The sequence below is a fragment of the Leguminivora glycinivorella genome, chromosome 10, assembly GCF_023078275.1.
Source record: "Leguminivora glycinivorella isolate SPB_JAAS2020 chromosome 10, LegGlyc_1.1, whole genome shotgun sequence".
Taxonomy (NCBI): domain Eukaryota; kingdom Metazoa; phylum Arthropoda; class Insecta; order Lepidoptera; family Tortricidae; genus Leguminivora; species Leguminivora glycinivorella.
Genome location: NC_062980.1, coordinates 17227130 through 17244118, shown reverse-complemented (window position 1 = coordinate 17244118; position 16989 = coordinate 17227130). Strand labels below are relative to the sequence as shown.

Sequence of the window (16989 nt, the reverse complement as noted above, 5' to 3'; positions counted from 1 at the left end):
TTCGTAATGATAGAAATCAATTGCCACTTTATCTTTTATCTAAACAAAAAAGCAACACTGCAACTGAAATTCTCGTAAAAGCATTGTGTTTCACAACAGCAAACGTTGAAGGGATCTCAACAGCCTTGGCATCGCTGAAAGCTTTAAAAAGTGCATTTAGCTGACTGAGCCAAAGCAACCCACTCGGCGCATAATGACGAGTGTGCTTCGCTCCTGCGTCGTAACTACGTAATGACTACGGAAAAAACTGTCCCTTTGTATGTCTGTCAATCTCAAGTGAACCGAATTAGACCCAGTTTTTATCATTTATTTTCTCCCGCGGACGCTCCGGCTGTGGAATGAGCTCATGCCGAGGTATTCCCGATGAACTACAGTATGGGGTTCTTCAAAAAAGGAGTGTACAAGTTTCTAATGAGTCGGCAACGCGCATGTGACACCCCATGAGTTGCAGGCGTCCATAGGTTACGTTGACCGCTTTCCATCAGGCGGACCGTGTACCTGTTTGCCACCGACGACGTGGTAAAAAAAATCATCCTTGAAGTATTTTTATCACGGCTGTCGGTAAATGTTGTATCAGGCAGAAGTTTTGGGGAAAATTCTATGAAAAACTTGTATAGCACAGACCGTGCAAGGCTAGGTGTTATTTTAAATATTAAATTTCGGAAAGTCATGATGTTTACCAGCTGTATAATCACTGCTAACTCACCTTGGTCTGGTTATAATTGATTGTACATATTATGTGACGTAATCTGGGTAAAGAGACCTTATTGTCGATGGCGCTTACGGCGTTATGAGCGATGTTCGTATACCCTCTCGTGTGTCGGGAACGTGGATCCACCCCAAGTAACACACATTTGCTGTATACTTAACAGCTGAATAAAGGTATTTTTTAACGCTTTAGGCTGTACTAAAGGTACATAAAGCGCTATGTAAAAGCTCTATAACAGCTTATACAGCCCTTAATACTCTTAAATGGGCACAAATTAGACAGCCTTAAGCGTACATAGTGCTTTAAAAGCGGTATTGCAGCAATGTTACAGGGGTATAAGGGTGGCAAGAGTTATAAGGGCTGAATATCGGCAGAATAAGAGAACACAAGTAGCCACTTACGCAGCAAAAGCGGTATAGCAGCAATGTAACAGGGGTATAGGGTGGCAAGAGTTATAAGGGCTGAATAAGAGCACAAGTAACCACTGACTCAGCAAAAGGGTCACATATTTCATACATTTAGGTGAAATGCAAACAAATTTTTACTTATTATTCTAGCTATCTGGTAAACACACTGGAATTTTAGTAAGTGAAACTTTAACGGGACGTAAACGCCACCGACAATAAGATCCCTTTACCCAGATAACGGCACATATATGATCGATACCTACACTACACACTCACTTGATGGTCTCATCGGAAGATCAGCGCTGGAAGTCACCAGCAACACGCTGAGATGAGGCCATTTCGTGGCACTTCATTACTTTCTGTCTTGTTGTTATTATGTGTATTTTGTCTTGCCTGTGTTCACGAATAAATGTTTATTCTATTCTATTCTACATATCGTCACTACTTTGAAAAAATCACGTATCTCACGCTGCTCCTCAAAGTTAAAACGCAGTAAGTCCATAATTATGTATTCCATACATACTTACTACAATTTTTTTCATTTTTTTTTTTTAAAGTAGTGACATTGACAGACGAAGATACAAGTTTTTTTTTAAAGTAGTGACGATATGGTGTAATGTAATGATTCTAATGTTACTAGTTAGATATATTTTTACGCTTGATAACCAAAGCTTGGCCTAAGAGTCTTAATAAAATATTTAACGCTATAATAAAAAGGTTCCAATTGAGGTTCTTGATTCAATTTAAATATTGGATCATTTGCAAGTCAAACTTGATTTCATTCGCTAAATCAACTTACTTTTATTCAAAATTAGGTATAATTTTATAAATATACCAAAATTTTAACAAATTGTCCTTTTCAGTTGTAACTTATTATTTTATTGAGTCTCAATCAGGAGCTCATCATATTCAACCTTATCTTAGTGAAAGAGAATTGACTATATAGAGAACTAGCTTTTGCCCGCGGCTTCGCTCGAGATAAATTAGAAAATTTGGAATGCCCCGTACAAACTTCCAACCCCATTATAAGTAACTGGAAAGAGACAAAAACTGTCCATTTAACTATCTCCACTTAAAAAATCTCGTCAATTCGTCGCTCCGTTTTTTTGCCGTGAAAGACGGACAAACAGATGAAACAGACACACACAATTTCCCATTTATAATATTAGTATGGGTAGGTACTATCAAAGTAAAATGTGTAGTCACAGTGCGTACATTAAAAAGGTACCTACAAGGTACAGCGGGGTAAATCTCGACTGGGGGACAATTGTAAATAATCCATTTTTTCCATTATTACACTATGATGTTGAGTTCTACATGTATGCACTGAATACGCCTACCATATAACCATACCATACCATATAAAACATGGAAAAAATTGACCAGTTACATTTGTCCCCCAGTCCAGATTTGCCCCGCTGTACCTTAGAGGGAAATGTGAGAAACAAAACTTTTGACGTCGTAACTTTCTTGGGACATATCTCTCGCCACAGGATGAAACTTTTGAAGGTCAGTTTTGAAAATTTGGCCCATATTCGTAACTTGATATGTGTTAAAATTGTCAAGTATTAATATTAGCGCCATCTAGTCGAGAATTAACAAAAGGTGGGGCCATCTTGACTTTACATTTTTCTTGATGGTTTTTTTCTTAGCTTTAGCTGCATAGTTATACGGAGTTATAGATGCCATTGTCGTTAAAATTATCTTTACTTTAGTCCTTTTGCCAATTTATATGCCTAATGAAACTCATTTAATGTTTTATAGTCCAAAATTATAGACTGTTTTCTTATATAAATGACTTGGTGCTTGTTAAGTATTTTTAACCACTTTGAATAAATACTTTGGAACTTCTTTTTGCAATAAATCAACCGTGAAATATAATTTGTCCCGAATATGGCGAACTTTCATAACTTCTATTGTAAAAAAGGGTTTCTTATACCAAACATGAAACTGTATTTAAAGTAAAAATAACTATGTATTGTAATGTCCTATATTTTATTATATAGTACTAGATGTTGCCCGCGGCATCGCTCACGTTACAAAAAGACAAAAAGTAGCCTATGTCACTCTCCATCCCTTCAACTATCTCCACTTAAAAAATCACGACAATTCGTCGCTCCGTTTTGCCGTGAAGGATGGACAAACAAACAGACACACACACTTTCCCATTTATAATATTAAGTATGGATAATTTGTCCCTCCAACCTTATGGCTTCACATCTCATATATATTTTAGTAAGCAGGTGGAGATCTCACTGAATTCTAGATTTATCCATATTCGAGACGACGAGCGAAAATCAATTTCTAGAGGACGTTTTACAAAATTATAGTCTACTAATGTAGAATAAAAGGAAAAATTCAAAAATTGATATAATAGTTATAGTAAATTAAAAATAACTTTTTCCTAAAAATAAAAATCCTTCAGTTCATACTAAGACTAGCTAATTAAGACGTCATCTAGTCATCCAGTCATCCATTCCATTCCATATACTAATATAAATGGGAAAGTGTGTGTGTCTATTTGTTTGTCCCTCTTTCACGGCAAAACGGAGCGACAAATTGACGTGATTTTTAAGGAGAGATAGTTGAAGGCATAGAGAGTGACATAGGCTACTTTTTGTCTCTTTCTAACGCGATCGAAGCCGCGGGCAAAAGCTAGTAAACCATATTTTAATGGTGGTAAAAATGGCCCATATTTAGTGAATATTAAAATGCCCTTTCTTCCCGTGGGTGTCGTAGAAGGCGACTGTGGGATATTGGGTAAATTGTGGCGTAGGCGAGAGGCTGGCAACCTGTCACTGCAATGTCACAGTTTCGTTTTCTTTCAACCCCTTATTTGCCAAGAGTGGCACTGTAACTTTAGCAGTTTCTTGTGCTCTGCCTACCCCTTTATGGGAAACAGGCGTGATTGTATGTATGTATGTATGTATTAAAATGCAGAGTTGCAGATACTCTTCCGGAATGCGGCGTACGGATATAAATAATGCATCACATAGCATGGTGAGCGAGCGAGTAATGAAATATAACAGAGTAAAGGCTTCGATGAAGCATACTATGAAAGTCTTTTTCTTAGTCGTATACTCTTGTCAGAGTAGTCGTATCGTGGTCATTAGGGTCGTTGTGCTGCCTGTTTAATGGTTTCCCGCCATATTGCTCTATTAGTATCGTTCTGCGCGCATAGATTTAAGGGTGACCCGGTGAGAACCCTCACTTGGTCTGTCCATCGCATTGAGGGCCGCAGTCTGGGTCTTAGTAGTAGTAGTAGTAAAACACTTTATTGTACCTGAAAATAATATGGACTAAGAGACCAAGACCACCAGACCCCCCTCAAACTGTTAAGGACGAAACCCTGGGACAATGCAGAGTTCGTATCGACGTCCACTCACATCTTGTACCGCCCACTCTTCCCTGAACAACAAGTTTCTCTATGGCAGAGTCTTCCCTACGTGTGTAACGTGACCGAAGTAGGGGACTAAGGGTGCGAGAGTGAACGACATCCGACAGTCTATGCTTGATTTTGAGCTCCTGAAGAATAGACACATTAGTGTGACGCTGAGTCCACGATATCCAGAGCATCCTTCTCCAGCACCACACTAAGAAAATACTCAGCCACGTATGTTTTAGGTTACCACTACGTACGGCGCTGGCTGTGTGAGTCAACATCGTATGTTCGACCTTACCATTCAAACTCGTAGAATCAAACAGAACGCAGTGTTACCTAAACTACCAAAAACTAAAAGCCACTAGTGACATGATATTTAGCTCTCGATGCTGGCTCGATTTATGTTCCACACTAACTGTAGTCTCGGTATAAAGTGAATATTCGATTTTTTTAATGTTTCTATTCGTTTTATATCTCAGCGCTCAGTTTGTTGTTGCTAAACGTAATGGACAAAACAATCATCTGTCTCTTTTGGTGTTGGGTTGGGAGTTACTCCTTGTTTAATAGGTCGTTTAAATGTTGTTATTCTGTTTGTTTCTTTACTCTTGTTATGCGGTTTAGTGGGCACTGGGCAGTGCCGCGTAGCTAAATATCAATGCGGAGAATATGCGATAAAATTAATACATGAACCACACATAATGTGGGTATCACAGGTTTCATAATATATATATTACCATAGATCAAGCAAATTCTCGATCTCTCGAAAAAAAATCTTATTTAAAATATTAAAAAAAATATTATTGTTTTGTATCAGAAAGTTACAAGAAAAACTTGCGTTCTTAAAAATTCTCGATTCTAATCTACTTACCGACTTTCCGAGAAGTTATATACTTCAAAAACAAATTATTGTTTTATTGCCCGACCGACCACACCGACCCTCTGAGGGTCTGAAACACTCACGTTAAACGTCGGATACTTATCTAACAAGATTTACAATTCGTGACATCGGCCAGCTTTATCGCGGTACCTAAATCATTTGCAAATAGGGCGCGATGTTTACAAAATATGTAACAACCCAATTTAAGAGGTCCTCCGGCAGTTCCGTATAGTCAGCAACAAAGGTATAAATACAGACAAAGTGCCAAAAGTGTGTATACAGAACTTTATTGCCTGTTTAGTCAACCAATTGGAACCCTAGGCCACTCTACAACTATGTCAAAATGACAAGCAGTAAGATATTCTTACAATCTAATTTATAACGTCACTATGACATAGTTCCAGGGATCGGATACCGGTATTTTTTTCGGAACAGTTCCGTACGTTGACCCGAGAACTTTATTTTAGAGTTTTTGATTCCACTAACCGGTATTGTTTTTCGTTCAGTGAACAAACGTTTATGAGTGAGAACCGTTCCGATGAACGGACTTCAAAATTCCGTTCTTTAAAGAACAGTTCGCGGGAACGAAATTATTTCGGTTTTTCTATTTCCGAGAATGTGCACGAACAGTGGGAGGCATGCGCCTATGATAGTTCTAAAGTGGCCTAGGGTAGGGTTAATTGGTTGACTGTACATTAAAGTGTATATACATATTTTTGACACTTTGTCTGTATTCACAGCTTGGTTGCTGACTGTACAAGCAAAGAGGATCGAGTGTATACACGGTGTTTCCGGTATCACTCAAAACCTCAGACACCCCAACTGATTTTTATTTTTTTAAACTCATCTAGAGTATTCATCTTTTAATCTGATCGTTACTTTATTTTTAATTGAATTTTTAATTTTCTGTACAGCTCTACTTGACTTTTAGCTCTACACTCAATAAAATAATTGCTAACTACCATCATAAACCATAAGACTATTTATTTGTGTACGTTACTGCAACGACATAAGGTTTACCAATAGACAGCTAAGATGTCACTGTAAAACACTTTAAAGCTTTGTCACAGTAAACTTCAAATTGGACAGGTAATCGCAGTAAGCAAATAAACTCAATATTCAAAATGACAAGGTTGTAATTAGGTACGAGTTCAATTTGTTATGACTTATGATAAACATTAAGATTAAACTGTCAAACAACGTCAAAATAGTAGCGGAAAAAATAATCGTCCAAGTAACCGGCCAGTATTAATACCCCTAAATACTGAAAAAAAGGTAAACAACCTCTAGCAATGCGATATACACAATGTTGTATTACGAGTACAATAGAATGGGCACGTAAAAAATAACTAATAATACTAATTTAAATAAAAATATTACCCCCATCAAGATATAGCTCAATCGATTCTACTCTCGATTCTGAACAAACTGTTTTCAGGTTTTTAGTGTTAAGTGAAACACGGTGTAGAGAAAACTGTCAAGTAAAATGTGTAGTCACAATAAGAAGTTAAGAGATTAACAAAGAATTAAAACTTTTGAACCTCAGTTTTGACAATATGGCATATATTCTTAACTTGATTAACTCAAATTGTTAAATATTTATGTATCTGTTCTTATAATTGCTACATAGCAATGCGAGCTGAATGGAGCTGGAGTCAAACGATCGGGACAGTTAAAGGTTAAAATTGCTCTCATGTTGGGACTTTTTAAAGCTCTGCGGATTAGAAATGACAGAAAGAGATATTAAAGTAATGTAGTATTTTATTGCGGTTTCTTTGCGTCAGAGAGCAAAAGCTACCCAAAGATTAAACGAACGTCACGGCTCTATTCGAACTTTATGATATGTCAAATATACGGTTTGATACGATATGGTTTGTAATTGCTTCTTCAAACACGTTTATTTTGATACTGATATATTCTATCAATATTGTAATAGAACTAATATTTGGCATATGTTAATATTGGCATTCGGCTTACCGTTTTATTAATTTTACAATTTCAGACAAAAATATAATAATTACACGCTCAATATTCATATATGTTATGGACCAAGTGATAAATCGGGCATTATACATAATGCCCGGGCATTATGAATAATGCCCATTGTGAGTGGGCAGTTTGATAATAACTATTCAAATAATTAAATTGCCCGGGCATTATACATAATGCCCATCCTCTGTTGGGCAAAGTAATAATAACACATCGGAAAGCTGAATTTTGCCCGGGCATTATACATAATGCCCATCCTATGTTGGGCAAAATGATAATAACATATTGAATAGCTGAATTTTGCCCGGGCATTATACATAATGCCCGTCCTATGTTGGGCAAAGTGATAATAACATATTGTAAAGCTGAATTTTGCCCGGGAATTATACATAATGCTCATCCTCTGTTGGGAAAAGTGATAATACCACACCGGATAGCTGAATTTTGCCCGGGCATTATACATAATGCCCATCCTCTTTTGGGCAAAGTAATAATAACACACCAAATAACTGAATTTTGCCCAAGAATAGACATTTTATAGACATTTTTTTATTTTATTTACACAAAGACGACCGGTCTGGCGCAGTCGGTAGTGACCCTGCCTGCTGCGCCGCGGTCCCGGGTTCGAATCCCGGTAAGGGCATTTATTTGTGTGATGAGCACAGATATTTGTTCCTGAGTCATGGATGTTTTCTATGTATATAAGTATTTATATATTATATATATCGTTGTCTGAGCACCCACAATACAAGCCTTCTTGAGCTTACCGTGGGCCTCAGTCAATCTGTGTAAGAATGTCCTATAATATTTATTTATTTATTTATTTAAAGAAAATTACACAGTATGATGAGCATCCATACTAATATTATAAATGGGAAAGTGTCATAACGCCGGCGGCCTGCTGAACGGATCACCGGAAACTGGCTACCGCAGTCTCACCTCTCGACAACCTTTCAGCCACTCTTTAAGTGTTGCTCTGTTGTCGCACCGTGTGTGCGCCCGTTTTGCAGGGCCCACTCAATGAGTTGGCAAGTCACCTCCTGTCTTTTACAATTGTGAGACTTATTGTCACGGCAGGTGTTCGATAGTCTCCTCCCATAGCCCTTTATCCAGTTCATCCAACTTACAAAACAATAACCCATGACTTTAGCTCCCATCGTAGCACAAAAGACAGTGTTGCACTGCAATAGTCTTTGCACCTGGCTCCCCCATATCATATAGTTAGTGCGCTCGGGGATGGTATCCGCCACGTGTGTCTCTACTCTTGCCTTTAGATTTAAATGTCTTAAAGGGCCTCTGAGCTGTTGGCTTCGGCCCCACGCATGCCTCGCAAAGGTCCGGGACCCCACGGTCCAGAGATATGCAAAAGACACACCGAATAGCTGAAGTTTGCCCGGGCATTGTACATAATGCCTATCCTCTGTTGGGCAAAGTGATAATAACATACCGAATATCTCAATTTTGCCCGGGCATTATTCATAATGCTTGTCCTCTGTCGGGCAGAGTAATAATAAAACATGTAGATTGGCGCAGGTTCAGCAGACTTTCGTGCCGATTTGTTCAAGAGACTGTACGCAGTTTCATATCAAACTACAAAGGACACAGCCGCGAGCCGCCTGCAGTGCCGTAGGACCTCTCGATGTCAAGGATGGCTAAGATAGGACTTATAATCGATGATTTAGAGTTAAACGACAAGTCCGACATAGGCCACAGAGCAGAGCTCGCCTCCAGCCTTAGTGAGACATAGATGATGTCGGGGGAGGGGAGGAGGGAATGTGTCTCAAATTTTCCATACAAAATTCGAGTTTCCAATACGTCACGCTCGTAGTAAGTTCATACTAAAATCGTGACGTAGAAGGAAAAAAATATTAGGACACATTTTTTTATCGTCGGGATCGAATCAGCTCGTGATTCTGAGTAGAATGAGCCCAGACACGTCCAGATCTGGTGAAATTCGATTTTCGGGATTTAATTTGGAAAACATAAATTTATCATGCTAGTTCGGTCAATATCAGTACACATCTTGTACTGAGACTGACTTAAATAGCATGACACGTTAGTACGTTTCCGTAACATTTCGAAGGCAAATCTTTTCGCACTACATCTGTAGTACTCGTTTAGTTAGTAGGGCTCTTTGAACACTTCTAAAATTGGCCGGAAGCCAATACTCCGTCCGAATTTTGACGATATTCCACGGCTCAAAAATTCAATAGTCAGACCTAAAACAAAATCCTACGGTTCAACACCCAGCACTTGCGAAGGCTCTGATAAAGCGGCAGGAGTGCCACATACTGTTTACACGTTTGATGTTTTCAAAAATGGCTGGAAGCCTATATTCTGTCTGAACTTTGACGCTGTGTCATGTTTTGGTTTGGTTCAAACATTGACGTTTTCAGAATAATGAACCTTATGTTGTTAGAAATGACGCCAAGATCACTGGACTAATATCTAAAGGTTTAAAATAAGAAGAAGTAAAGTTAAGATAAATTATTTAAGACGTTTTGTTTTATTTGATAACATAAGCATATCATATTACCTAGTTACTCCCTTTACTTCTAAAAAGCCACAAGACGGTTTTAAGACTGTCTTTGTTGGTTAAATCCTTCTTTACAAGTAGTTCTTTAAGATTTTGGAAGTGATCATCTCATGTTTTGATTTAAATGATGTGCAAAAGACTTTTCTCTCACCTTATAGCATAAGCGAACGCCATAACAGCATCAGACACGAACTGCAGTTGTCCCTCGAACTCGGTGTTATCCTCGGTGAGTCGCTCCCGCCCAGTACACGTTTTCGTGTACTTCACGTTGTACGGTGTCCGCGGACTGCCTTCGTACCGGCATTGGAAGTGGGCTTCCCAGAATTCTGGAACAATGAGTCAAGTTCAACACAAGTCAAGTGGATCGCAATGGAGTTGCAACGCCAAATGACCTGTTTAGATATCAGCTAAGAATTTAATCTCAGTCTTAAAAATGTTCTTGTAAATAAATAAAACATCTCCATTACCTAGTTTAGGAATACATCTACTTTCATTACGAGCATTCAGTAATTACTTCACGAATATACCTTATTACTTTATAGTCATTAAGCACTAATGCCTCCAACTTTCCGAAACAGCGTTAGTTTCTGTTTAACCTAATATGAAAGTTCCGGAAAAACGACGCGTTCAGCCCACAAAGTACACTTCCAAACTGCTGATCTCATTACGGGCGAGTTTGTTATTACAAGCCTAATACGAGTACACCGTGGAAGAGAATAACCCGACAGATTTTAGAGGTATACCGAATTTAGAGGCTCAAATGTCATGCGAAGTTTTCTGAAATCGGTCTTGTTTTAGATTATAATATCGATTTTTGATGATTTTTTTTGCTGAAACGCTGGCGCTATGTACTTAACTTGATTTAGACAAGTATACCTAGCTAATTATTGCCAGACATTAAGTTTTAAAGAAAATTTGTGTTTCATTCGTGAATAACAAAAAAAACTGATTACTCGTTGACATGTAGGTACTTTTATCGCCAAGATGATGACGTAAAAAGAAAAAAAACTTGTCAAATGGAACACAAAAGAAGATCTCAAAATAAATAACGTGTCATGTGCAGAAAACGCAAAAAAGTTCATCTTAAAACATTAGGAACGCTTGGTTTATTCTGTCGGGTTACAGCCCACGGGTATAATCAAATGATTTCGTTAGCATTTAATATTTAAACAACAACCTTCGCTTATTGTTTACTCCGGAGAGCTTAGAACTGTTCTTAATACTCTTAAAATTGATAAAGAAATCAAAAGAAAACTTTTTGTACTTAAGCAACAATTCGATGAAAATCTGATACGTACGACGGAGCGCAATACTTCAGTAACTTAAGGTAAATTTTTTGAACCAACAAAATGAATCATTCAAAATGAATCGAGATTTTGCGTGCAATTACTTTGTACCCAGTCCACGTAATGTCACGTTCGAAAGTTCTGGCAGCATAATAAATCTTATTAACATTTATTCGATGCAGTCGTAAGTTCACTCGATTAAGTTCCGTTTCAGTTAAATTATGACTGAAAATTCGTGGAAGTTAAATGAACATTAATTTTACTTGTATTGTAGGTACCTACAGGGTGGCCCAAAAATACGTTGACAAACGTTTGTATAATTATTTTTCTGTCCTTACAAGAATAATTGTCCTACAAATTAAAATGTGAAACCTTAATAATTTTTGACCAAAAAAATCGAATCTTCTTAAAAATATCCTCCCTTTGCTTTCAAGTACAAACGCAAATATGAGAAGAAAAAAAAAATAACGATATGCCGCTGCACCTCTAGTATGACTTTCTTCTAACTTACTGCACGTATAGCTTGTAAAATATCTTAATTGTTGTAATCAGTAAACAGGCTAGAGTTTTAAGATTAATTACAAACTATAATTTATAGTTTTAAGTTGGGTGAATTTACTTAAGTAGGCTGAAACGTATCGAGCTTATGAATCTGGGAAAAATGTCTTTACACAATTGGTCTACATAGCAAACCATGCGGAATGAACATGAATGCTGTTGAAATATCCATGGTGTATGTAGAAACTTCGATATTTTTTTTTTCAACATTTCCCTATTTTTTGTCAACGTAATTTTGGGCCACCCTGTAGTACCTACCTACTAGTAAAGTCCACGAAGGACCGAAAGGCCTGAAGCGTCAAGTGGGCCTGTGGTCACTAGTCAAGTCATCCCTCGGATCCCACCACAGGGATGAATCACTATAGACCATGAGTCTACCCATAACAATTAGTTGTTATTACGCGGAAAATTTTGCTGCAAGTAACTTACCTACAAACCATGGGTTCCTCTTATTATCCCTCGCATTGAGACTTAGGAAGTACTCCTTAAACCTGCTGACGTCATTCGGCTGTGGCTGGACACCGATGGTGCCTTCTACCGCCGCTCGTTACCATGGAAACCAGTGAGTGCGCACTCCAATCATAAGAACAACTCATTAGAATAAGCCACCATATACCACAACCCTTTCCCAAATCTAAGGGGTACCTAGAGTTACGATTGCTTAAAAATGTTTGCTAGGAGTAACTTACCCACAAACCACGGGTTCCTCTTATTGTCCCTCGCATTGAGACTTAGGAAGTACTCCTTAAAGCCGCTGACATCATTCGCCTGCGGCTGGACACTGATGGTGCCTTCTACCGCCCGTTCGTTGCCATCAGAAACAAGTGAACGCGCGCTCCACCCATCGGATCCCACCCATGAGAATGAGCCAGTAGCGTTGATGCGCTCCACGGCACGCATCACGCCAGCCACTTCTTGGTCTGAGCCGAAGATTATTGCTCCTGCGAAGTAAATAATAGTATTTTAGTAGGGATTGATACAATAACATATGATCAAAGCTTTTATTATGCCATCAGTTTGGGTTACTCCAAACCTGTCGACGAGGAATCGGCTCTCGCTGACCAAAAATCGCTCGTTAGTATGAACATGCGTACTCCTTATCAACGCGTAAGCGTATTCATACTTACTAACGATTTTTGGTCGGCTAGAGCCGTTTCCGTGTCGATCGAGGTTTGGGGAAACCCTTAGGTCCACTTGCACCAACGAAAATGGAGGGTTAACCCACCATTTTATATGGAATTTGACAGATGATAGCCCACTAACCCTGAGTTAAGTGATTGGTGCAAGGGTGCAAGTGGGCCTTAGTGTCAAAACAAATCCGACGACCGGTCTGGCTCAGTCGGTAGAGACCCTGCCTGCTAAGCCGCGGTCCTGGGTTCGAATCACGATGAGGGCATTTATTTGTGTGATGAGCACAGATATTTGTTCCTGAGTCATGGATGTTTTCTATGTATATATTTATCTATATAAGTATGTATTTATCTATTTATGGATATCGTCGCTTAGCCCCCATAGTACAAGCTTTGCTTAGTTTGGGGCTAAGTTGATCTGTGTAAGGTGTCCCCAATATTTATTTATTTATTAAATTTTCGTTAACCTAAAAAGGCCACTCTGACATTATCAATAGAAATAAATACTTAAATAAAAATCAGAAATATATCGCATAAAACTCGAAGTGACCCGATTAAAACACACATTTTGAGTTACAGATCCCTAAAAACAATATTATTTTCAGGAATAACACTCAAAATATTAAACATGTCAAGTGCCAATCAGACTTGTGCACGAGATTAAGGGCGCGGGAGGTGAAAGCGTGTATATATTTCGTATTTTAATAAATTGACGTGTAGATAAATTGGTTTTATGATTAAACTGCTACATGATTTTTTTTTATTTGTACATTATCGTGAAATGTGAAAGTCAATTTTCTTGTTCCTTATATCGAAGGGCACAGAATACTTATAAATCTTATAATGTACGCTAAGCGTGAGTCCTGTTTCTGGACAGTTTGCCCTTCGCGTATTAGTTCTACCTATAATTATGTATACTAGTAGTAGTAGTAACTAAATTTGGCAACCTGTGACTACAATGTCGTTTTCTTTCAACCCCTTAATTGCCAAGAGGGCACTGAAACTTGAGAGTTCTATGTCCTTTAGCTACCCCTTTATGTGGTACAGGTGTGATTGTGTGTAACTGAGTAAGTAATCAAAACATTACATGTGGACATTACGACTGATGGTTTTTAGTTTTTTTTTAATTAAATGGCTTCAGTCCATTATTGGGACTATTTCGCCAGTGTCAAGGTGATATGAGCTAATATTAATTAGTGATTTAGGTACGGTAAGTACGACAGCGTACGGTGAGTTAACACTTGTAAATTGATAGCTACATTTTACACGAGCACGTGGACTACCGGCCGTTGACGACAAAAAAGAGGCTAAACGCGTTTCGAGATTAATTCTTCATCAGCTTTTCACTACAAAATTAGTTTACTGCATAAATAATAAGCTATAGATATTACATTTTAAACAACATTAATGAGAAAAATATAAATAAATTATTCACGACACGAGACCGCTAAGATAGAATAGAATAGAATAGAATAAACATTTATTCGTGAACACAGACAAGACAAAATACACATAATAACAACGAGACAGAAAGTAATGTAGTGCCACGAAATGGCCTCAACTCAGCGTGTTGCTGGTGACTTCCAGCGCTGATCTTCCGATGAGACCATCAAGTGAGAAAAAAGATGAGTGAAGATGGCGCTCGAACCGGAAGTCGACTGATGGTTTAACATATTATCGTAATGTGATGGATGTGACGTTTTCTTACGGAAAAATGTTATAAAATGACGGTATGAATAAAAGTGACCTTTGCACGCTAACTGCAGCTGCATTTACTGTATTTGTCAAATAATGGTAGAGATAATAATAGTATTGCGGGACTCGGCACAATTTCAAATCAATCCATTTCTTAAGGTTCAATAGCAGTGCCCTACCCAGCTCATTGTCTTCTACCATGCAATATCGTATTTAGTGTTGTGTTTGCTAAATTTATTTTATATTATTTTACTGGTTGGTGTCCTAATTTGTAGGTCATGTGTAATTGTATTCAGAAAAAATGTTACGGGTCGCGTACCAAAATAATTACACAATAATTATGTATATGACTATAAGTAAGTATGTCGATGTCATAAGTGTTTGTTTTCTTCGAGATGTATAAACACAAGAAGGCATTATTCACGTTAAATGCATCACGGCACGTCACTGCACCGCAAGGGCCCGGTAAGGACTGATGGACCGCGGTGCATAGGATATTGTTTCTTCCTTTAACATGTCCTTCAGCCGTGGAACAAGTAAGTGTTTTATTAAAATCAGTGCGTCAATTTGAGCGAATTCCATCAAGCAAAATTTCTGTTTGTCTCGTTCGGCGTAGCAATTTTGAAGGTGCCGCCATTGTGCCGCGCCAGCAACGTGACGAGCCGGCAGCAACGCGTGCATCTCCGAATTTACTGCGCAGCGCTGCGAATCGCGCGCGCGTGGAAAAGGAGCGACAGAAACAAACAAGTAACGTTTGGGTTTGAATGTACTTGTCAATTATTTTGTTTCAGAAAATTTGGTGAAAAAATATATTTTATGCAACTGGTGGTTAAAAGAGGTCAAAAAAGGTGAGTGGCGTGGGTAACAATTTGAGGCGAAGCCGAAAATTGTTAATAAAGACGCCACGAGCATTTTTTGACTCAGTTAAACACCGTTGCATACAATACTTTTTCTACGACCAAGCACTTATTTTGAAAGAAAATTATAAATCAATACCTACTTTCAGTCATCTTAGTTATCTAGTGGACCGCCTACCATTTTGAATATGCAGTTTGAGTGCAAACATGAAAATAAAACTGTCTATGGTATGGTTCTTTGAAGCCTGGCCACTAAGACGAATCGAGCCGAGTTGAATCGAGTTCTCATACATTTGAATGCGATTCGACGCGTCGCCAATGAACGCAACAGAAAACGAAGGAGTCTCGACTCTGCGAATTGGTTTGTTAAGTTGGTAGCAATGTATTTACTGAACTGTAACAGCTATATCGTGCTACTCACGTGCTACTGCTACTAAATGTTTTCAGGGTATAGACTAGATAGACTTGTCCTGACATCTTTTATGTAGGGTTTTTAAGTTCTATGCACGACCTTGTAACTCACGAATAACAGTACGGGAGTAGAAAAACACATTAATGCTGAGAAGTATTAGAAAGACATTAAGGTATCCATTACTGATATCATTTATCTGATTCACTTAACTAAAACATTAAATAGTAAGGTAGTTTCATCATTCTTTAATATTAAGCGTCTAAATTTATGACCATTGCAAATGGACTGGTCTGCAATTATGTACACCGTCAGACTCAAGCTAAGAGGGTTATCTGGCGTCTAAAATACAGGATTATTTGCTACAAGAGGAACGGTCCAGAGCTTTCTCAGGTCAAAGCTAAAAGGCTTCTATTCTGCTTTAAGGCTTCACTTCTGGTATATTAAGGCAAGCCCTGTGGTCGCCTAGTTCTAGTTTATACTAGTAATATGGATTGAGCTTAGGACACCATTTTAATCCATTTGAAAATTGGGTATTTTTACCTAGTTTAAATTGTTAAAATTGAGTTTAACTACTAAGTTTCAGTGCCACTCTTGGCAAAAAGGAGTTGAAAGAAATCCGAATTGAGACATTGCAGTGACAGGTTGCCAGCCTCTCGCCTACGCCACAATTTAACCCATATCCCACAGTCGAGTTCTACGACACCCACGGGAAGAAAGGGAACTGTGTAACTACTCACTTATTACATGCTTAATATGTTAATATACACCGTGGGCGTTAATATGATTAGAGTAAATAAAGTAATATCATGTAGTCGAAAATCTCATAAGAAGATTTATATATTATATTTTCCGTGATTTTTATGATATCCAGTAACATAATCGGAAACTTCAAAAACTCACGGTAGAAGAGGATATAAACGCATCTATAAATTACAAGCTAACGAGTGAAATCGATATGATTGAAATTTCATGGCTAATGATGAGCCCTCGTTTGATCGTTATTAGATTTGATTTGTAAACTCGAATCCAATATAGAATTTTTTCGATGATTTTTTTTATGCGATACGAAAATGAACATACAGGTCGTTTGATATTGTCATTGAGTCGTCACAGTCATGTAGAAGTAAAGTGCTCTTTTGTATTCGTTTTCC

At 38.1% G+C, this 16989-nt stretch overlaps 1 protein-coding gene across 1 annotated transcript in view; it reads right to left on the bottom strand.

Annotated features, from left to right (window-relative positions):
• LOC125230620 (metabotropic glutamate receptor 2-like) overlaps positions 1–16989 on the bottom strand; it is a 484421-nt gene that overhangs the window by 82789 nt on the left and 384643 nt on the right. Inside the window, 2 exon segments of the mRNA XM_048135836.1 lie at positions 10052–10226; positions 12434–12685. Of these exon segments, the coding sequence (XP_047991793.1) occupies positions 10052–10226; positions 12434–12685 (427 nt within the window).